The following is a 24,668-nucleotide window of genomic DNA, read 5'->3' as shown; positions in this document are numbered from 1 at the left end:
CCAAAAGACAATCAATGGACTAACTAGCTTTATATACAATCCGATCGAACAAAAACTCAGAAAAAATTTTTAAAAAATAGTGGCATACTTCAAAGATGTTTTCTAAAACATATGTACCCTGATTTATTTTTTTGCCTTGAGTGATATATTGTGAGATTCTCGCAAGAATCTTGCAAATTTCGAATCTTGCAAGATTCGAATCCGCTCATAAACAGGGACCTTATTTTGACAGATTTTTGTCTGATCATGGGCGAACAATTTCGAATAGCCGCACCTTCAAATCATATTCGCCGAATTTTGCGTGGTCAGGCCTAGTCGAGAAATGAATGCGTTCTTTCGAAATATTTTGCACTAATTCGCGAAAATTGGCATACTTCAAAGATGTTTTCTAAAACATATGTACCCTGATTTATTTTTTTGCCTTGAGTGATATATTGTGAGATTCTCGCAAGAATCTTGCAAATTTCGAATCTTGCAAGATTCGAATCCGCTCATAAACAGGGACCTTATTTTGACAGATTTTTGTCTGATCATGGGCGAACAATTTCGAATAGCCGCACCTTCAAATCATATTCGCCGAATTTTGCGTGGTCAGGCCTAGTCGAGAAATGAATGCGTTCTTTCGAAATATTTTGCACTAATTCGCGAAAATTCCAATCATGACCTGTTTTTGTCCGGATCGCCCGGTTCGTACTTCCACCACCTCACCCATGTCAAGTTTAGAATAGGATTTCTCAGTACGAATGAAAACATGTTCAAGGAAACCTGTGGGAAGAAAACTTGCACTTAGAGATTGTGAAGCGATTGTATGATATCATAATTTTTATGCTGAACGTTCATTACTCCAACCCAAAAGATTCATCGATTAGCAATAATATTGTCTTTGTTGTAAGACAACCTATCAAAAACTGTCTGATTTTATCTTTTTGCCTTAGAATGATCAGTCAGATTGTTATGACTCTGTGAATATTTGCAATTAGAGGTTCAAAAAAATTAGAGATAAGTAAGAATTGCATTTAATAAAATAGTTTAATAAACAACTACAACGTTAAGACAACAAAAATTAGAATTTTTTAGAAAAAATTAAAACTCTAAACATAATTTTGGACGCAATTGCCTGTAAATAATCTTTTTGTCCCTATCTGCATGCGTTTGATTCTGCCATTTTCCGCAAATGTATGCTTCAACCTTGCTTTTGTGCTTTTTGAGATTCACGAAGAGCTAAATGACGTTGTTTTTCATCCAACAAGTTTCAGTCGACTGGCTTTTGTACTAATTTGAGCTGTGCTCATTAATTATCAACAAGTATTTTCTCTTTTTGTTGGAAATAGTTTTGCGTTTGAAATTTACATCTTTTACATAACACTTTTTCTATTTATAAGAACTATTTGACTTGCAATACTTTTTAAGAAAACACTTCACTTACTGGTTATCAAAGATTGGATCCGTTTAACCAAGAATCTCGATAAAATACCATTTTTCTATAATGATACAGTTCCAAACGAGAAGCTAGGATACTGGGATCATCATCTACCGGTGCCTCAGAAAACATTTACGTTCCAAGAAAGTGGCTGGCGTTTTCGGTCGCGGACTTCCGTTCAATAAAGAAAGTGCTTAAACTTTCTGAAAGTGATTTCCACAAAGCAATTAAAGGCCTTGAAATTAAGCATAGGATCCAATAAATGTGAAAACATTTTGCGTTCGGCTGTAAGGGTTTTTTTTACAAATTTTTAATACATTAAATCATTTTGCCGCTCAATTTTACAATTTAACGTTTTATTATTACTAAAATGAGGAATTATGCTGCATCTAATGCCGCAATTCTTTGAGGAACTGAATTCCGTTAAACATTTGGCGTTGAAAAGCAGTTTTCAACTTTCAACTTCCAGTTTAAAAGTAAAAAACACATACTGCAATTATACTATACCATATAGGGCACCGCCCGCTTTTTTGTCCGAAGGTCTATACTATGTTTAACAAGCACAATGTATTAATATAGGAAAAATGAAATCTGGTAATAAAAACTTGTAAATGTATTCAAAAACTTGGTACGGGTGAACACCCGTAAAGGGCTCCGCTTGTAGGTGTTTCTTTGGTAACATTCAATCCTCTAGGATCCATAAACCGTGATAAATATTTCCAAAATTTAAACCTAAAATTGGATTTAAAACTTTGATATTAAAACATCTCATAGGGATTGGTTAGTGTTTTTGTAAAAATCTTTTTTTATGCAGAGGAAAATCATGTGTAAACTCAATAGCTCGGGTGTAATTAGAATTGTATGACAATAAAAAGTCACAAACACAATATAATAACACAGGAAAAGTAAAATCTGGTAATAAAAACTTGTAAATGTATTCAAAAACTTGGTACGGGTGAACACCCGTAAAGGGCTCCGCTTGTAGGTGTTTCTTTGGTAACATTCAATCCTCTAGGATCCATAAACCGTGATAAATATTTCCAAAATTTAAACTTAAAATTGGATTTAAAAAATTGATATTAAAACATCTCATTCGGTTTGGTTTGTGTTTTTGTAAATTTCATTTTTTTGCAGATCAAAATCATGTATAAACTCAATAGTTTGGGTGTATTTAGAATTTTATGACAAAAAAGAGTCTTGGTTGTTTTTTCGGAAACATTTATATCAAGCCAAATATTTTCAAAACAGTTATTCATCTCAGAAACGTCATCTCTTCCATTTAGGTTTAGATTTAAATCGCTTTACACTCGTTTTCAGTTAACTGATATGCTCAGCCAAGAAAACTTTGGCGCATAACGACATAATGGAATCTTGCGTTTCTGTTTTTCATTTAGATAATTGCCAGAAGTTGAAAGAGATCCGCGTTTTGCTTCAATATAACCACAAGTCGGAATTTCTTGCAATAAAGATTTTGCTAAAAATAGGTTTGATGGAAAAATATATCAATAGAGCTATGCAGCGTCATGAAAAATACTTGAGATGATTTTGGCTATGAGAACGTTTTTGTTTTATATTTTTCATTTTTTTAATCTTGCACAATTATCATACTTATCATTACGCGAACAGAGGTTTCAGAGCATTTAAGTGCCCAAATAACTTAAATTGTTGTCTTATTCGTATCCTCAGAGTATTTGAAATCCTGTTATGCCCAGTTTATCCCGATTTGTTTTTACCGAGGCTATGAGATTACTGTGTTTTTTCAGTTCATCAAAGCTAATTTTTTCATGAAACGAACGAACCCTAGTCCAGAGGACCGGACAAAAATGACCCAAGAAATGTTCGGTTTATTTGGCTTTTCCACGTAAGAAATCGTCAAGAAGAAAAATCGTCGTAAAGAAATCGTCGGGCTTTTTGACTATCTAAAACCGGACATATCGACGAATTGGTCCGATCTAGGGATACAGTATATTGCATGAAACTAATATCTAACTGCTCAACTTCGCAGTTTGAATTCATATAAATATAATTGTTGCGGTAGAATACGAATGCTTAAAACACAAAATAGCTGAGAAAAATGTCCTACAAATTTTTCATAACTTAATGACTTCAACTTGTTACAAAATGGCAATTTTCTACGCCTACAAAAATTATAATAGGCATATTAAATCTACGCATCTTTTTATACAGAAAGCTATTTTTTCAAAAACGTAGAATGCCTGGCGATTATTTGGAGATAAACAGTTTAATAATCAACCAAAAAGCGCGTTTTAATTAAAATACTTTGACTTAGATTTATTCTGAAACCTCTTCCAGGTGGAATGACCCCAATAGTTAAACAAGGCGACTCGGTAATGTGCGATCGCACATAAGGTTCCCGCTCATCCACAACCCGCTCATCCACGACCCCGCTCATCCACAATTTGGCTTGATTGTCTACCAAATGAGGAGCATAGAAAAACCAAAAAGTTCAAGTATTTAAAAAAAAATTGCTGTATGAACGAAAAGAAAGTCTCCAAAGCAAATAACTCAGTGGAGTAAAAAATGAAACATTAAATTTTTGAGATATGCCATTATTAAGAAAGCGAGTCAACACGAACGGCAAAATCTAACAACAACAACAAACATTAATTACATCAAAAACATTAAGTCCGTTTTAAAAAACAAATCTTAATAACGTCATAATATAGTCAGATAGAACTGATGCTAACAAAAAAACTTGTAATTCGCCGGAAAAGATATAGGACCAGTCCATAATAAGGCTTGGTAACAGTTAGACAATAAAGAACAAAAACAGTATAGTTTCAAAATTCGCTTATAATTATTAAAAACATTTAAATTCAAAGTATCCCATAGGTTTACAATTACCAATGCTTCTATAGAAGGGGATTGAGAACTGGAGTAAAAATGGCGCATTAGTTTGATGATTTGTGCAAATATTTAGAAAGTGAGTCAAGACAGCAAAATCAAACAACAGCAACAACAAAAACTAATTACATCAAAAACTTCTGTCCGTTTTAAAAATCAAAACTCAATAACAAAGCCAAAATACCGTCAGATAAAACTGATATTAAAGAAAACAACTTGTAATTCACCAGAAAAGATATGGGACCAGTCCATAATAAGGCTTGGTAACAGTTAGACAATAAAGAACAAAAACAGTAAAGTTTCAAAATTCGGTTTTAATTATTAAAAACAATTAAATTCAAAGTATCCCATAGGTTTACAATTACCAATGCTTCTATAGAAGGGGATTAAGAAGTGGAGTAAAAATGGCGCAATAATTTGATGATTTGTATAAATTTTAAGAAAGCGAGTCAAGACAGCAAAATCAAACAACAGCAACAACAAAAACTAATTACATCAAAAACTTCTGTCCGTTTTAAAAATCAAAACTCAATAACAAAGCCAAAATACCGTCAGATAAAAATTACATTAAACAAAATAACTTGTAATTCACCATAAAAGATATTGGACTAGTCCATAATAAGGCTTGGTAACAGTTAGACAATAAAGAACAAAAACAGTAAAGTTTCAAAATTCGGTTATAATTATTAAAAACAATTAAGTTCAAGGTATCCCATAGGTTTACAATTACCAATGCTTCTATAGAAGGGGATTAAGAACTGGAGGAAAAATTGCGCATTAATTTGAGGATTTTTGCAAATATTAAGAAAGCGAGTCAAGACAGCAAAATCAAACAACAGCAACAACAAAAAATAATTACATCAAAAACTACCTGCCCGTTTTAAAAAAAAAATTAATAACAAAGCCAAAATACCGTCAAATAAAACTGATATTAAACAAAATAACTTGTAATTCACCAGAAAACATAAGGTAGTAGTCAATAAAAAGGCTTGGTAACAATTAGACAATAAAGAACAAAATCAGTAAAGTTGGAAAATTCGCTTATTTTTCTTAAAACAAATAATTTCGAATATAATGAAAACCATTAGAAATCAAATAAAATATCCCATAGGTGTACGCTTACCAATGCTTCCATGGAAGTAATTAAGAGCTGCCGGTTTTCAATTTTTTACGCGGATACAAAAACAACATATATACAACAAACAAAAAAACAAATAAAACTTTGCAGAAAACGCTTTCGAAACCGTAAAGCCATACTATGGCCATCAAAATATGTTCAATTGCACTTTCTGCAACCACCAACTATGTATTATGTGACCTCTCATTAATGAAGCTAGGTATCAAGTAGACAAAAATGGAAAAAAATGCAAAATAGGTAACAATTTAATTTTTTTTTTCGGAAAAAAAAAATATTTCTAAAGACATGAACGCCATTAATTACAGAAAAAAAAATTAATTAGGTTTGTATATTCTTCCGAAAGAAGCCCATGAGAAATGCAATTATCCAGAGTATGTCTTATGTCTGCAAAAAGAACGTCAAACATGACAAAAATCAAAAACTAAATTACTTTTTTTCCTGTCGAAGCCAGTAAAGTCAACGAATTCTTTAAAAACATTAGATTGTGTGACACCAATCTCCTTTTGAAACCTTCTTTTGATAAAAAAGTAATAAGTGGCCTGTAATTAACGAGACTAGATAACAACCAGACAGGAGTCAAAAAAACTATCAGGTATCTACTAAAATCAGAATATCGTCTCATCTATTTGTCCATGAAAAGTCAATAAAACCGGGTCATTGTACAGTAAAATTTCAAACGACTAAAAACGGCAGTTATAGTCAATTTAAAAAATCAATTAAAATTTTTGAGAAAGACGTGTCGAAGCCGTTAAAATCATAATCTATATCTTCAAGCTTTTTAAAAATATCAATTGTGCCTTACTTTGAAAGCCAATAATGTGATGTTTGAACTGTCAATAACGTGATATTGTGACAAAACTAGAGAACGTGAAAAATGGGCAAATACATAAAAATTAAGAAAATTTGAAATCTAGTTGTACGAAAGCCAGTACGCATATTTAAGACGTAAAACCGCAATAAAGATTAAATTTAATTTCAATAGAAAGAAGAAGCATTCTTTCGTTGCGGACAATAAGCTACAAAATGACCAAAGGCAGCATAAAATAGAGAAAAAAGTTCAATAATTCATTTTTTATTTGAAAATGAAATACTTTTAAAAGTCAAAACGACCATAAGCTTTCAAGTAATCAACTAGATACAATAATGTGGGGCTAATTAGGCAGCCAATTGGAACTATCATTGGTGAGCTTTTTTTGAAATGTTCTGTTATTTAATTATTGTAGAACAGATAGATTTTTTTATTGAAAAAGGCCGACTGTTTACAGTCCGAATTATTTTTGGATTATACCAGTCCAAGATTGGTCCAAAACCAGCCCTGCTAATGCTGCTTGTTCTATAAGAACTCTTAATTATTCGAATGTTATAGATATTGATTTTTTGTTAGTTAAAAAATCAAAAATAGATGCTGCCTGTTTGATAATCAACGAATAAATTTAGCAAAAAAGGCGAAGTTTTAATTATAGGGCACTCTCAACGGAATTTGAAATACAAAAAGCCCCCTTTTGAGTCTACAAAAATTGTGTTAGTGGTGTTTGGGTCTGTACTTCCTGTAAATTTAATCAAATTGGACTAAAGAATCTTATTTTCTGCTGTTTTTGAAGAAAAAGTCTTAATTTTGAAATATTCAGTCAAAATTTTTGACAAAAAAAATAAAAATAGTCTACAATATTCTTGTGATTTTTTTTTCATTTTTACAAAAAAATCGACATCGCTTTTAAAAAACATAACAATTTTTGCAAAATTGGCGAAGTTTTATTCAAAAATTCCGGAAAATGTGAATAAATATTCGCCGGAATTCACACTATTTTCTCAAAATTTAAACCTCGAAAACTCCCTGTAAAAAAAACGAAAATTAAAAAAATCTTTTTAATTCCATATTCTGCGCTGGACAAGCTTTCTAATGATACCAGTCTCAACTCTCTACGATAAATATATCGATCGGCCAAAATTGACTGAAAAAAAAAGAAAAAAAAACCCGTTTGAGTATATAGTTCCTTCCCCCTCAAGAGGGGTCGGAACAATTAAACTTGGTAGACATAAAAAGAGAGTAGCGACAAATTTATAACTCATAACTACTAATTTATGGGAAGTGGCTCTGCATATGATCCATAACGACCATTTTGTGATTTGTTAGACTTTTAGGACAGCTGAGTTTATCAGACAAAAATTTCATTAATATCAAGTTCTTTATAAGATTTTTTGAGACAACAATTTTCGCTCACATGAAATTGTACAATAATGAGATGACTTAATTTATCTTTTTGATATTAATTACAAAGACTCTCAATCTAGATTGACTTTGGGCCACCTAAGCTCCTATTAAAGTACTTAATCATTATTTTTGGCCAGCCATTTCAGTACTTTTTTTTCAATGGGCTGGATCCATTCTTCAAAAAATGTCAGATATTAGCGACTTCTTTAAAGTCAGGTAAACCTACAAATAAACATGAATAATATATGGACGAAGCAACATACAATTTCAAAGAATACAGCATACAGCAGTTGAATGCCTTTTTTGATGTAAAAATAACTATTGTTCCAAAAAGAGCGCATGATAGTCCAGATAGTGGTCTGGAAATTTTCTGATCAGAACGACTTTTGGGTATGGAACAGTGTGACCAAAGGCAGGTTTTATCAAACATTAAGCGCGCTCAATAAGCACATAAAACACAATAGCGCACATTAAGCATATTGACACCAAAGAATTGCGGTATTTTAAAATTTGCTCGCGATGACTTCAGACACAATGAACTAAATCTTTTTTGATTTGAAAAACTTCATGTATAAGGTCACGTGACTCCGATCAATTCACTGAGAAATTCTGGCATTGATCGAGAATCGCATAATGGTTTGAGATGATGAGCCAGCATTTCGAAGTGTCTTCTGCAGAGTCTTCACGGAAAGATACAAACACAGAAAGGACTGATCACATGCGATATTAAACGCACGATAGTCCAGACAAAGAAAATTTTCTGATCTGAAAGTCATTTTGGTCTGGAACAGTGTGATGGGAGGCAAATTTTGGCGCCGATTAAGCACACTCAAAGTGTTGAGTGCACTAAGGTCGGGTTAGAGATCACTTCGGTTCGGGGCGTTCCGAAGTAATCTCAGTCTGGTGCCTCAATCTGAGATTGGCATGTGTTCTATAAGGTGTATAACAACGAGGAGGAGCAAATAGATGTCACTGATAGAGTCTTGCATAGGAAGATAGCGTTTACTGAGGTAATTGCAAAATTTGAAGTCATTTCAGTAGTCCCGTGTTTCAATTTAATTCACCTTAGTTAAAGATACGCACTTTGAAGTTTTAAAACAAGGCACTGTATACTTAAACATTTGGCACTCAACAATCTAATATTCCAAAAATGGAGAATTTAAAAATTTGCCCGTGATGCTTTCAAGACATAATGAGCTAAATCGTTTTTGTTTGAAAAACTTGATGTATACGGGACGCGATTCTGATCAATTAACTGAAAAAAAACTGACATTAATCGAGAATCGTGAAATGGTTTGAGATGTTGAGCCAGAAGTCACGTAACCTTGCTAAAAACGAAAACTTGCTAACTTTAAGTCTGGCAATGTATATAAGAAAATCTGGCATTGTAAAATCTGGCACTGCATAGATCTGGGGTTTTAGAACTTGTACGCTTTATTTTAAATGATATGGGAAGAAGTTGTTTACTTAGTAAATGTGTTGATTGTCGAAATTTTTGTTCCAAAATACCCCAGGTCCAAATAAGCACCTAAAACTATGCTAAGAGACGTTTTTCTGGAAAATCATTTGTCGAGTATTTATTTGACGTTGGTTAGCAAATAGATCACAAAATTCTTGCAACATTTTTTATTCAGTAAAGAAATACTATTTTTTACATTGAGCCCCAATTGGCCCAATTTTCAAAATTGCTGTGAACTCTACTTTATTTTTCTCTTTTTCTCTTCAGATTGCTTTTACTTTATTGTGGAGTTAGGATCTGCAAGTTTTTTTTCATCCATTTGAATTCATATGGTTTTGTTGTTCACGTGTTTGGTCAGCGTGAAATATGACTTTTGACAATTTTATTGGGTTCGCGTCTGCAGCAGAGCTCTATATCCGCCAACTTCGCCTATCGGCCATTGAGGTTAGAACTGCTATGGTAACAAAATCGCTCTCATCTCTAGTTGGGGGCATTTATAGACTAATGTTCCTACCTACGTTGTACTGACTTTACTATGTTAATTATTTTTCGAAACTAGCCCACTGGTAAAAACTATATGCCGACGAATAAATAAAATTTAAATTTTCCTTTATTTTTTAAACAGTTTAAGGTTCTGTTATCTGGTAAGGTTCGAATAACAAGTATTTCAATCATGCTATTCTCTTGACTAGTGGCTTTCGTTATAAAATATTTATTGTTGGAAGTAAAACTGCTCAGCATCAAAAAAAATCAGCATAAAAGTTATTTGAACAGTTTTCCAGAGAAATTTGACCGGTTTCGAGAACCAATCATCTAAATAGCAAAATATGAGTTTTTGTTTAACATAAGAAATAGCTCTCTAAATATATTGATATGAATAGTTTTCCTTTAAACTTAGTCAACAAGCTTCATAATAACTCTTTAAAGCTACTGAAACTATTAGATTTACGTTCGTAATTGTTATTAAATTAATTGCCAATAACAATGATAAAATCAAAAACAGAAAAAGAAGTATTTAAAGGCAGATGAGCTCTGCATTTTATGCTAGGACCCCCTCGTTATCAGGTCATCATTTTCCGTTCCTGTTTGTTTCATTTTTATGACATTATGTAATACAACCTACATCCAGATATGTCATGTTATTTTAATTGCCGCGGTGCTGGCTTTCTTATGGACCAGTTTTTTTGCAATTTTTTTGCAAATGGGCATTTTTGCTTGGTGTTTTTTATGGGGATCCATCAATAAGGAATAGTACATCACAAGTCGACTTCTGGCGTGTTAGTAACTAAATAGATTTAAAGCGTGTAATATATATCAAAATGCGTCATTTTATTAGCCAATCGCAATCGAGTATTTAAATACGCATAGAAATCGTTCCAATTTACGTACAAAGCTAGGAAAAAGTGCAAATAACATAATTTCGTTAAACCTAATAAATAAACCTATCAAGTAAGAATCGTTTGAACTTAATAATTTTCGGTTTTTTGCATGGTTTCGAATAGAATGGTGACCAGCGTTGATCACAATTATCAAAAACAGACTGATACCAGTTAAATGAGCAAAAAGACTTTGCCGTCTAAACTCTCACTTGTTGCTATTATCGTACCAATGTTATTACGTTGCTATGTTCGTCGTAATCTAAATACGTTGTTCTTCTACGTGGCTATCATCGATGAGTTACTACGTTGCTATGTTCGCCGTAATCTTAACACGTACTAATACTTATACGTGTTAGTAATGCCTATACGTGTTGCCAATAATACGTTAATTTATTGATCTTTGCTTCCAAAAATACGTTGCTCTGTCGATGTTATAATCGCTTGATTGAATTTAAACCTTATCGGTAGACTGATGTTCCGAGCCATATTTATAGCTACATTTATGATGCCGCGAACGAATTACGAACTTTTTAATAGATGAGAAGCAACGAATCAAAAACGAGTGCAAGCACACCCGTATTTGGAGAGTTCTGAATGAAGAATCATTTCACACTCTTCGCATTCTCAATAACGCCAGCCCTCGCGTTGCCCCTTTGCACTGACGGCGATGACCGTGCGTATTTCGAATGTTATCGATTCTGGTTCCAGAACAAGCCCTGCAAGGACACGAAGAGAAGCATCACTATCAAACAGATGCAGCAATAACAAGGTGAAAAGAATGTCAGTGATCCCAAGGGAGTCCCGATTGTGGCTGGCCAGTCCCATGCAGCTTGACACATTCTTGATGCCAGTTCCCGCCCCACTCCACCGACCTCTTGTCTTTGATCCACCACATCACATGGCATCAATCCCCAAGCAAAAGGACCCAACTTACTAAATGTGATTTGTGACATCGAACTGCTTAACTTTTGAGAATGGCTCAAAAAAAAAGTCGGACTGCAACCTCTAAAACTGTAAGAAGAAACAAAACCTTTTTTCTTTGCAGTGTAGTATTTAAAGATTAAGTTAGACGGCAAGTAACCCAATCCCTTGAACTTTTGATTTGGAATGTTGTAGTCAAATCAAAATTTTTTGCATAACTGGTCACTAATAACCCCCACAATTGAATTTTTCGAGTTTAAAAACCCTGAGGCTCGGAGTTAGAGCAAAGCTTCTGAAATTCACATATCTTTTTCCGCCAGATTGTAAAGAAAAGCAGGCAGTACTATCTTGACAAGTCTCAGCGAAATAGAATATTTTTTAGGAAAGGGAGCTGAGAAACCTTTATATATACTTAGACTTAAAATGCTACAAATCTTTTTCCGCCAGATTGTAAAGAAAAGCAGGTAGTATTATCTTGACAAGTCTCAGCGAAATACAATCCTTTTCGGAGATGGGCGCTGAGAAACTTTTTTAAGAGAAAAAAAACATCGATTTTGAAAATTTTTGGCTGAAAGTTGGGAAATTCAGACAAAATGGTCCTTTATGGGTACATAGCAAAAAATAACCTCAAATATGAGAAAAAAAATGTGAGCACATAATATTAAATTGTTCAATTTTGAAAATCTTTGGTCAATTTTGAGGCAAATCAAAAAATTTAGAAAATCAATACCGAATATTGATAAATCGTACTTTCGAGCTTAAAACCGTCCAGTTTACTGGATTACCGTTCCGTAAACAAGAATTTGCAAAAAATTGACCAAAATTTGAGAAAAATGGGACAAATGCTTAAAGTTTTGACAAATTTGTCAAAAAATCATTTTCTCAACAAGAAGGTTCGTTAATTGAGTGAAACTCATTAAACAGAAAAAGTTGTGAAAATTTTCACTTTTCACAACCTCCGGCCTGCAAAAAGTTATCAACTTCCTATAATTTTTTCGTCGCTCGTTTATGTACCGTTTTTTGTCCGCGTTCTTTTCGTTCTTTAACTTTACAGTTCTCCGTTTTCCGCTTTTTTTTTCAATAACGTCGCTCTCCGAAAACTTCGCTTTTCGTTTTCTTCGCTACTTTTCCCATTTTCGATGTAGTATGTTATATGTGATGAAGTATTTTGTTGTTTTTGTTGCAGTATGTTGATTAAGCTAGTATGCTGGTTAGTTGCTTTGGTCTTGTTGCTTTCTAGGGTGTGACTTAAGTTTGTTCTAGAGTTACGGCTAGTTGGTTTCTGGACTTCTCCAATTTACTAATTTACTAGCACCCCTGTTGTATTATATTGATTTTTGCTGCTGTATGTTTGCGTGTAACTGTATGATTGTTAGTTGGTTTAGGTTTTTGCATTCTAGGGTGTGACTTAAGTTTATTCTGGAGTTACGGCTAGATTGTTTCTTAACTTTTCCAGCTTTCATTGACTACAAAAGCACTGCATATTACTTAACATTTGCTGTACTTTGTTTAATATTGTTGGTATGCTGATTGGTTGTTTAGGTTTGATTATTGCTAGGGTGTGACTTAAGTTTGTTCTGGAGTTACAGCTAGTAATTTTCTTGCTCTGTTCATCCTTTTAGTATACTACCATTTGCCGTAATTTAGTTTGTTATTTTCATATGTTAAGCCTCATATTGACTTGTGCTAGTTTGTCTCTTGCAGTAGCATCTCTCCTTCTCCCTAGGGTGTGACTTAAGTTTGTTCTGGAGTTACGGCTAGTTTGTTTGGTTGAATTTCTTGCTGTGGTCTGCTAGCATAGTGGTTCTCGACCTCCCCGCTCGCTGCGTAATCGTCTCCTGCCCGTTCCGACCCGCCTTTCCGTTTCGTTGCGCGCTACTCGCTCAACGCCTCCGTTCTGCCCGTCTCGTTTCTTCGTGCGTCGCTCGTTCAGCGTTTCCGTCCCGTCCGTTGCGTCGCCCGTTTACTACCCGCGTTTTCACCACTTCCGTTCCGTTCTCTGTTGCGTTGCGCGCCGTTCGCCCGTCCTTCCCGCCCCGTCCGCTTCGTTTCCCGTTTCGTCGTGCTTCGTCCACCCAGTCCTCTTCCCCCGGTTGCCTGTGTTCCTGTTTAGTCTCACGTTGCTTTCAAGCACGTTAGACGCACTCTATAATTTCTTACTCACTTTCGCCGAGTAATTCATTACTCGGTAACTCCTTTTCTGCTCTTCGACGTCTAGATTATCAAGTCGTCGTCATTTGGGTTCGGTATGACCCTCATTCCACGTGTTTGGTTGAAAGTTACTCTACATTGATAAATTAGCCATTTCAAAATCATGGCCGAACATCAAGAAAAATTGAAAAAGCTCTTTAATGCAAGATCTTATCTAGAATCTGAGTTATGTAACATCCATAAGGACATCACAGATGCCATAGATCGTCAAGACAGGAAAGTTAAAGTTGAACGCTTGGTTTCTAAGTTGAAGGATGTCTTCAGTAAACTGGTGCAGAAGGATGAAGAACTATTTGACCTGACCAGTAAAGCGGAGAACCCAGATTCAATTTACCCTGTCCTTGAACAATGGTTGGATGATAAAACAAAGAACAATGATAAATTCTTGCTTGCGGCTAGAAGCTATATTGACTCAGTTGCTGACCGAGACACCTTATATGAGGGCGTTAATCCTCAACGCCAATCTAAGAGAAGTTCACGCCGAACAACATCATCAATGTCTAGCCTGCGTAAACATGAATTTCTCATGGCAAAACTAAAACGCGAAGAGGCCGAGAAACAAGAAGAAGCTGCCATGCGCCTCGCTAAACAAAAACACGAAATTGCCATGAGAAAAAAGGAGCTTGAAATACAAATGGAACAGATGGCACTTAAAAGAATTGGAGGAAGACCACCGCCAGCGTGTTGCAGCAGCTAAATTAGATGAGGCTGATTTAATGGATAATCATTCATTGTTTATTCACCACTCAAGTGAACTGAATTTGTTTAAAGATAGGGGATCAAATAGAAGTCAGGGACTTGTTCAGGATTGGGTAAATTCGTTTCCAGCAGGTAATTCAAGTGAGTTAAACTTTTCTCGTCCTGGTTCAGCAACCGCCGACCCTCCTGTTAAAAATACTTCCCCTAGTAATCCTCCAGAAAACCCAAGTAATGTTGCCGATAACTTACATCATCTTGAAATGTTTTCTCAGTACACACGGCCAGGAGTTGCAATTTCTGTTGCCCAGCAGCAAGCTTTGTATCGGGAATATCTCCAGGCTCAACTGCAGCAATCACTCATTGATCAAAGAGTACATAGTCCCTCAGGCAGTGGTGAAGTGAACCAAGTACCAGTCGACGTACAAAATGTCGCACTCCCACCACCTCAAGCTCAACCAACTATGCAACCTCCCCGGCCACCGACACCCGTTATGGCACCAACGAACTCCATCTTTTTACCTGATTTTTCAACAAACCCACAAGTAAATCAGTTCTTGGGTCCGAAAAGCTCCAGTTTTCCTTGCCAATTACATATGTCAATGCCTCATGTTCAACAACAACAGAATCTAACTCAAAGTAACATTCCACACCAAACACAAGTCCCTATTGCCCATTCCCCGCATAAGGTCCCTCCACCTCTAAACCCACTCGTGAACTCGAGAACCCGCCTCCCGTGTTCCCATCTCAACAATTATATAATCCTCAGCCTCTCATGGTTCCGGCGCCCATTCCAGCGAGCGCAACAGCATACTTACCCGCGTCCAACATTCCACAACAAAACATTGTCCATTCACCTCAAACCCGCCTGGTACCGTGTCCTACAGCACAAAGACCTCCCCAGAACTGTAACCTTGATCTAAACTTGTGGAGTTTTCCTCAGAATAAACCCCCAAACGTAAACCAGGCGACAAATAATGCCACCGTCTATAGAAATGTTCAACCGTACCTACCCCCAAGCACAGCTAACCCCGCTGTCAGCCATCCCATCTTGCAAATGAGTGCACATCATAATCCATAAAGCAAATACGCAGCAACTTGTAGCATCCCTGTTAACCCCTTTAGTACAACTACTAACATCGCGCCACCTTTCGTCACGCCGGTTTTACATCCAACATACGGGCATACTGCTCCGATACCATTGTGTTGGGGTGGCCCACCGCATCCCACGCCTCCAGCGCCAGCATCTGAAAATGCAAGCTTGATTAAGGCATTCACTGACGCCTTATCTAGCAAGAGGAATGACCCACTACCCGACTGGAAGTTGTCACAATACAGTGGGGATCCTCTACAGTGGCACGAATGGTATGGTCAGTTTAAAAGCGCAATTGACTCTCAGTCCTTAACTGATGATGTAAAATTGACATACTTTAAGACCCTCGTAACAGGTAAAGCTAAAACAGCTATAGCTGAGTTCGCCTACTGCGGCGCAATGTACAAAGACGCACTGAGGACCTTAGAACGTAAATTTGGCCAACCACAGGCGGTTGTAAGTGCACACTTGGACAAACTCAGCAGCTTTCCACCACTGAAGATGCATAATAGCGATAACATCATTAACTACTCGGGGTGCATTTCAAGTCTTGTCGGGGTATTTAAATCGCTGTTATTTGATTCGGATTTAAAGAGTGCTGCGCTTCTCAACACTGTCGTACAGAAGCTACCACCCAATATGAAGGAGTCATGGTCACTCTTCACGGTCAAAAAGCATTGGGTGAAACCTACTCTTCTTGATTTCAACGACTGGTTAAAAGCGAAGGCCGAAGCGCACGATTTAATGAAGAATACCGCAACTAAAGCAACGACTGAGGATACCAACAACTCAGTAACAAGATCAAAAGTTGCTTCAAAGGCATTTCCTGCAAATACGCAACAGAAGAGTAACCCTAGGCCGCAACAGAGATCTCCGTCAACATCAATCTCTAGTTGCATTGTATGCAAAGGCAGCCACCGGTTGTGGGAATGCCGTGTCTTTAAGGAAAAGACCCCCACACAGAGAGCCAAGGTCGTGGCTGAGGCAAAGCTCTGTTTCTCTTGTTTGCGTGATTAACACATGTTTAGGCAATGACCAAGTCCCCGTAAATGTAGGAAAGATGGTTGCAACAGCTCCCATAACACCTTACTTCATGGAGCTGAAAGGGTTTTTCCAGCTAAACCCTCAACAAACAACAACATCGATACTTCGAAGTCGAACACAGGTACAAGTAGGCCATCTACGGGTCAACAGCAACCAAGCAAAACAACCACTTTGTCTTCCGTGACGGATGTTAAAGGCCTCCTTCAGGTCACGGAACTGAAACTTACTAAATCTTCTGGCACTAGTACTACGGCGTTGGTTTTATGCGATACCGCTTGCAGTAACTCTTGGGTGTCCGATAGTCTCGCAGCTAGACTCGGTTCGCAGGTTACCGCATTAAAACTGACCGTCAAGGGTATAAACACGGAAGAACTCATAGACACCAAGGTGGTTCAATTGACTGTGACACCTCATAAAGACCAAGACTTCGAAGCATTCACTGTGCGTCCCTACGTGAGGGAAACATTAAACGTAGGTTCCGACATCATTGACGTCAAGTCCATGCAAGAAACTTACCCACATTTGGCAGTTCTAGATCCAGTAAGATATAGCAATGGAGAAATTGAGATGATACTTGGACAGGATGTCTACCATGCCATCCGCCCGTTAGAGTATTTTTCAGCCGACGAAAAGTGCTCACCGTTCGCTGTCCGCTTACCCATAGGTTGGGTTTTAAGTGGCCCACTCCTGTCAAGTTCAAGTTTAGTCTCGGTGTGTTTCAAAGCCAGTATTGAACAGGATTTTGAATTAGCTTGTCAGGTTAAATCTTGGTATGATATGGAATCGTACGGCGCGTTCAAGCAAGTTGACCCACGATCCGCAGCGGATGCTCGCGCGCAGGAAATACTTGAAACAACAACCTTCCATAACGGCCAAAGATACGATGTCGGTATGTTATGGGCTGATGACAACATCCAACTCCCGAATAACTACTTTTCATTACTGGTACAACTCAAGTCTCTCGAAAAGCGGCTCTCGAGAGATACATCATTGAAAGAAAATTATGCTAGTACCATCCGTGAAGACTTCGAAAAAGGTTACTTGATTACAGTCCCTGATGCTCACAAGGTTGAGCAGCGGTCGAACAAAGAGTGGTACCTACCACGACATCCCGTAATCAATCCGAACAAACCGGGGAAAGTGCGTAGGGTATGAAATGGTGCAGCAAAGTTCCACGGTACTTCTTTGAATAAATCTTTGCTCACTGGCCCCGACCTGCTCCAAAACCTAATCCACGTACTACTTAGGTTCCGTCAACATCAATTCGCCATGTCCGCAGATATTGAGGGTATGTTCCTCCAAGTGGGTGTCCCTGACTGTGACCAGCCATCACTGCGTTTTTTGTGGCGGGAGGACCCCACAACAAATGTTGTAGTGCATCAATACACGCGCCATTTATTCGGGGCTAAAGACTCGCCCACATGCGCTAACTATGCATTGCAACGCACGGCCCGAGACAATGTTATTCAGTACCCGGAAGCAACCAAAGCCGTCCTAGAAAACTTCTACATGGACGATTACTTGGATTTGGTGGAGTCACATAAGAGGGCTCTCAAAAGATCGAAGGAGTTGGTGCAACTTCTCCATCTAGGTGGGTTCAAGCTTACTAAGTTTGTAAGCAATGTACCAAATCTGGCTGATCGAATTGATGGGTCACCTCAGTCCACCGTAACCAAAAGTAATTGACTCATCTAAGGAGGAATCTTCGCACGTGCTTGGGTTGAAATGGGATCACAACAACGATACTCTAGTTGTGAGTCGGGGTACCTCCAGTACAGTAACTAAGTCCTTAACACAACGCTTGGTATTGAGTCTAGTGTCTAAGGTGTTTGATCCCATCGGCCTAGTGGCACCATTTACTGTTGGTGCCCGATTGTTACTAAAAGACATCTGGCGTGTCAGCGGGCAGCACTGGGATGAAGAATTACCAAAAGACGCTGTTGAAAGGTTCCTCGAATGGAGTGTAGAACTACCCAAGCTTGCAGAAATCACTATACCAAGGAGCTACTTTTCGGGAAACTTTAAACACCTGGAACTACACATGTTTGGCGATAGTTCCCAAGAGGTCTTCAGCGCTGTTGCATTCCTCCGAGCTCAAGTAAACACTTCTAGTGGGCCAAAAACAGAGCTTGCATTTGTCCTGGGTAAAGCTCGCGTAGCACCTATGAAGGTGATGACAATTCCAAAGCTAGAGCTGCAAGCTGCTTTACTGGCCGCTCGGTTGAAACAAGATATCTGTCGAGCCCTTACTGTGCATGTCAACAAAGTTTATATGTGGACTGACAGCACTACTGTCTTGCAGTGGCTCAACTCCACAAGCAAGCAGCCAATATTTGTTGCAAACCGCGTATGCGAGATTTTAGAACACACTAGCGTTGACGAATGGAACCACGTCGCCTCAAGCGATAATCCGGCAGATGCCGGTACTCGTGGTATGTCTGCTGAGGTTTTGCAATCAAGTAGCCGGGTGAGGGGTCCAGATTTCTTAAGAACCAAGGAATTCCCGTTCGAAGCAAGCATCGAAGTAGTTAAAAACATCAAACTTGGTATAGTAACTAAGGAAACTGACGAAACCAATACATCATTGGCCGCATCCGTAACCAAGTCAACTAAGGAACCAACCCCGCATTTAATTCCCTTTGATAAATACAGTTCTTATCAGAAGTTGCTTCGAATAACAGCATACATACTCCGGCTGTTACCCTCACACGAATGTTACCGTAATGCCGATGGTAGCAACATAGATCCCACTGAGCTTGACGAAGCCGAGCGTCATCTTCAGTATCTCGTTCAAAGAGAATCTTTTACTTCCGAAAGGAAAGATCTCCTGGAAAACAAAAACGTTAAACGGAGTAGCCGCATTGCCCCGTTTTCACCCTTCGTCGGACCAAATGGTCTAATTCGTTCGGCATGCCGCATCAAACGGTTGGTTGAATTTGATTTTGATGTAAAACACCCTATCGTTCTCGACGCGCGCCATTTCTTTGTAAAGTTGTTCCGTAGGCACACCCACGTTAAACATCATCATCAAGGTATTGACTACCTGCGGGCTAAAGTACAAGAACGTTGTACCATCCTTAAATTACGTTCCTCACTACGTTCCATTAAATCTAACTGCCTTACGTGCAGAAAATTTCGAGCTGCCACTATCCAACCAATCATGGCTGACCTCCCAGTAGAAAGACTCGCATACCATCTCCTCCCTTCACGAACAATGGGGTCGACTACTTCGGCCCGTTTTACGTTACTGTGCGTAGGACAACCGAGAAGAGGTGGGGTTTCCTCTTCACATGCTTAACCACTCGTGCCGTTCATGTTGAAATTGTTCCGTCCATGGACGCCAATTCGTGTGTAATGGGAGTGGAGCGTTTCGTCTCACGTCGAGGTACACCGGCCATTATTTGGTCAGACAATGGCACTAACTTTGTTGGCGCGGAAAAAGAGCTACGCGAGAATATCGAGAAGTGGAACACCATCAACATCGCCGTGGAACTTGCCCACAAAGGCATTAAGTGGAGGTTCAACCCGCTCAGTGCGCCACACCAAGGTGGCATCTGGGAGAGGCTAGTGCGTAGTTTCAAGCGCGTACTTTACACAATCCTTGGAACACGTCGCCTCACAGATGAAGTTTTAAGTACCACCTTTTGTCTAGTCGAACATGCCCTTAATTCACGCCCGTTAACGCCCGTAAGCGCCGACCCGTCCGACCTAGGCGCATTAACACCTAATCACTTTCTCCTCGGTAACCAAGCACGTAGTCTCACTTCCATCATTGGCGTAGACGAGTTTGATCACCGTAAACGTTACGCCCGCGCGCAGTCCTACGCTAACGCTATTTGGTCTCGTTGGATCAAAGAATACGTTCCGGCGCTGAACCGACGTTCCAAGTGGCAGACGCCTGCCGACCATCACCATAAGACCGGTGATTTGGTTTGGATAGTTGAAGAAACCAACCCGAGGGGTTACTACCCCACTGCTCGGATCACTGAACTCCGTTACCGTTCCGACAGCGTCGCACGCCCCGCCGTATTGCGCAAGTCCTCTGGATCGCTCGTTCGCCCGCTTGTAAAATTAGTACCCATTCTCCCAGCATCTTCTTCTGGGCCGGAGGATGTTAGTAACTAAATAGATTTAAAGCGTGTAATATATATCATATTGCGTCATTTTATTAGCCAATCAGAATCGAGTATTTAAATACGCATAGAAATCGTTCCAATTTACGTACAAAGCTCGGAAAAAGTGCAAATAACATAATTTCGTTAAACCTATTAAATAAACCTATCAAGTAAGAATCGTTTGAACTTAATAATTTTCGGTTTTTTGCACGGTTTCGAATAGAATGGTGACCAGCGTTGATCACAATTATCAAAAACAGACTGATACCAGTTAAATGAGCAAAAAGACTTTGCCGTCTAAACTCTCACTTGTTGCTATTATCGTACCAATGTTATTACGTTGCTATGTTCGTCGTAATCTAATTACGTTGTTCTTCTACGTGGCTATCATCGATGAGTTATTACGTTGCTATGTTCGCCGTAATCTTAATACGTACTAATACTTATACGTGTTAGTAATGCCTATACGTGTTGCCGATAATACGTTAATTTATTGATCTTTGCTTCCAAAAATACGTTGCTCTGTCGATGTTATAATCGCTTGATTGAATTGAAACCTTATCGGTAGACTGTTGTTCCGAGCCATATTTACAGCTACATGGCGCATATTCCACTAGCCGCAATCATTGAGAATAATTGAGAGGACCTAATTATCCACCAAGAAAACAAACGAAAAAAGTGGAATAGTGGAATACTTGATGCGGTAAAATCCAATTCAAGTCTTTGCTCAATTTAAATTTGTTTCATTCTAACTCCACCATCAAAATCCATTGATAAAAATTGGCGATAAGAGTAGATGAGAGGCAGATTTTCATTTAAGTCCCCTTTTGTTTCCACTGTTAATAGATGGTTCAGCAGAATCTTATAGTCAGAATATCTAAAGTGATTTAGCACATCAGATAGACATAGGGGAGCAAAGGAGTCAAAATGCCCAATAAACATGAATTTTTGTTAAAACTTAATTCAAGACAACCCCCCAACCCCCCCCCCCCCAAAACAATGAGAAAAACCCAAAGTAATTCTTATCAGGCGATTGTTATTTGTTTGGTTCGTCACAGCCATCCAAAAGATAATGATATGCCTTTTTAACAAATCATTAGGAAAAATAGCTTGCTTACCTCACAGATTATAGCTCACTGACTTCACGAAAAATAGCTCGCTGACTTGACGGTAATTTGACTGGCATTTCATCTTCAAGAGATGAAGGAGGGTTATTTGATGGTCCAGTAGATTTTTTACCGGTAGTTTAACGAGTAACAGCATTCTTTCTTTGCAGCAAAACGACTTTGAAAAGATTTGTTTGTAAGTTCAGATGATTTTGATTAAGTTCTTTTTCAGTCGGTCTTACATAGTCCCCAATTACTTCGCACCGTTCCGCCCACAACCCAGCGCCATCTATGCACCAAATTCTCGCATCATTAATCACTGTAAATTTAGCAGTCGCTAAAATAAGGTGTTTATTTTTCTCTTTTATTTAGAAGTCTTACATATATATATATATATATATATATATATATATATATATATATATATATATATATATATATTTTGCACAGGTAGAGATTTGAGGATAAAAAGGGGCGGGGAATAGGTCATGCTGCCTGGATATCTTTTAGGGGATCAGATTTACCCCTTTTTTGTTTTCTTAAGTATCGTCGCCCTGAAAAACAAACTTAAAGTCAAGATGAACTCCTACATGTTTCGACAAAGAATTCGGCGATTTTGAGTTTGCAGTAAGTAAATGTTCAATAAAAGACGTCTTTAATGTTGCTATAGGGTTTCTTTTCACTTAGATTTTGCTGTCACTCAAGGATTTATCAAATGTTACATTTATTATATTGTCTTCATATTGAATTTTTTCCTTGAGCGCTCCTCAAAATCAGGATCTTCTGAATGTTCGAAAAGCTTTAAGTTAATGGAATCAAATATTTTTCAAAGCTTCAGAAAAGCAGCACTTTACAAAAATACTTTCAGCAGTGTTTCTTCTAATGTAGTCAGAAAATTAAACTACGGAATCAGTATTTGAATTTTTTTCCTAAACCAAGCTGAAATTTGCTCTGTAAACTATTGTTGTTAAATTAACGATTTGATAAAACCCGAAGCAATTGTTATCACGCGACTGTTATTTGGTTCGTAACAGCCATGCAAAAGAGAATTATATGCGTTTTATCAAAACATTGGTAAAAAAAATATCGCTGACTTCAAAGATGATTTGAAATTTTTGATGTGGTTAGTTGACTGAGCCTTTATCATCAAGAACTCAAGTAGGGTTATTTGATGGTCCAGTAGATTTTTTATCGAGTAGTTTAACGAGTAGGAGCACTCTTTCTTTGTAGCAAAACGAATTTGAAAAGTTCAGATGATTTTGATTAAGTTATTTTTCAGTCGCTCTTACATAGTCTCTAAATAAATTTCTTAGGCTTAAAACTTTTGCTACAGTTTTTCTGAGTTTGAGACTTCCTAGTTAAAATCAATAAATTATGAATGACTTAACTGTTTTGGAGTTCAAAAATTACTTGAAATTCTTCTTGATTAAAAAAATTCTCACGATCTATCAAAGATATGTTTTGACTTCTTTGACATCTATTTATACTTCTTTGAGAATCGTGCTTTTTTTGCAGATTGACATCTTTCAGTATATTTTAGCATAATGTTGGTTTCATCTATAGAAGAATAAAACTTCTAGGGCATATCTCATGAAACTTGTTGCCTACAAAAAGCACCTCAACGCACGCACTTCAAACTTAAGCAAATAATTGAATCAACTAATCAACTGTTACCCAGGTTGAGGTCCAGAACAAATTGGCTTCTGATCAGACCGTGCCAGACAAAAGCAACCTCTGATCAGACCGAACCAGACTGAAGTGTCCTCTGATTAGACTATCGTGTGCTCGAAGTTGCCTCTGTTTAGACTAGAGTGCGTTCAAAATATTCTGATCAGAGAATGATTTTGATCATGAACATATCTCTCAATATCGTTATAATATATTCGGTTTATGAAAATCGATGTAATCAATCTTATATTCAACTAACGAAAAGCCAATTCTAAAAGTATTCCTAATGAAAATAAAAACCAAAAAAAGTTCTCAAAAAATTGATTGAGTATGCCATTTAATTATGTTTTTAACTGAAAAAATGAACTTATAGTCAGCTTTGCATAAAATCGTCTTGATCTACTTTGATTTAAAATTTTTTCCTGAGGTGACCGGCAGTTGCTATCAGCTGGACCCCTTGGTTCTGATCAAACCCATCAGATTTTCAGATGGAGTTCTGATCAGAATGCTGCTTTCTTGTTGACTCTTACTATAGACAACAAATGTCAGTAAAACAAAACAAAACAACTTGAGAAAAAAATTCGCTTGACTTGCTCTCTGGTCAGACTGGTGGTGTGCGCTCCAATCGGTCTCTGATCAGACTAGTGTGCGCTCGAAACTGCCTCTGATTAAACCGTCCCAGACCATAGTGACCTATGATTAGACCTTCCCAGACCAAAGTGGCCTCTGATCAGCCAAGTTCCAGACCATTGTCCAGACAAAAGTGCGCTCGAAGCCTTTTCCAGACCATGTAATTCGAGCGCACCGAGACCATGTGTGCGCTCGAAACTCGTCTGACCAGGGGTCACTTCGGTCTGGCCACCTCGACCTGGGTAGTGATGTTTGCATAAACCTGGCATAAAATTTCCTTGTCGCACGAAATGCGTGGGATATCTTTATGCCCATGCTGTTCCTCAGTAACAGTTCAAAGCTTTCATGAGATTTGTGTTACAGTTCTATTATTGCCGCCTGGAATAATTGAGCCATTACATTTTTTTAAATTCGTCCATAGAATCGAGTATCGAGCCTAGATATACGCGAAGTTGTTAGTCGCTAATATAGTGTTTAGGTCTGTTACATATAAGTACAACTCATATTGTTCTAATCCTTTAAGAACGGCGAGTTACTGACCGACTGTGCATTACGGTGGGTCTATAATGATAAACACCCATAAATACTAATGCGGTTCACAGTACACAAATAATGGCTGACACAAAATTAATTTTTTTGATGCTGAGACACCGTGTTCTGTAAGCCTAATACACCCAACAAAAACGTTTTTGACATATGACAAAAATGGAA

At 37.7% G+C, this 24,668-nt stretch overlaps 1 protein-coding gene across 1 annotated transcript in view; it reads left to right on the top strand.

The window, feature by feature from the left end:
* The first annotated feature begins 9,389 nt into the window (after window positions 1-9,389).
* The window catches only part of LOC142339746 (uncharacterized), a 34,857-nt gene continuing 19,578 nt past the window's right edge, over window positions 9,390-24,668 (top strand). Inside the window, exon 1 of the mRNA XM_075389999.1 lies at window positions 9,390-9,538. Coding sequence (XP_075246114.1) covers window positions 9,461-9,538 — 78 coding nt within the window. The 5' untranslated portion in view covers window positions 9,390-9,460. The remainder of the gene's footprint in view (window positions 9,539-24,668) is intronic.

Source organism: Convolutriloba macropyga, chromosome 5 (assembly GCF_964194025.1).
Source record: "Convolutriloba macropyga chromosome 5, txConMacr16.3, whole genome shotgun sequence".
Classification (NCBI taxonomy): Eukaryota; Metazoa; Xenacoelomorpha; order Acoela; family Convolutidae; genus Convolutriloba; species Convolutriloba macropyga.
This window is presented reverse-complemented; position numbering and strand designations above follow the sequence as displayed.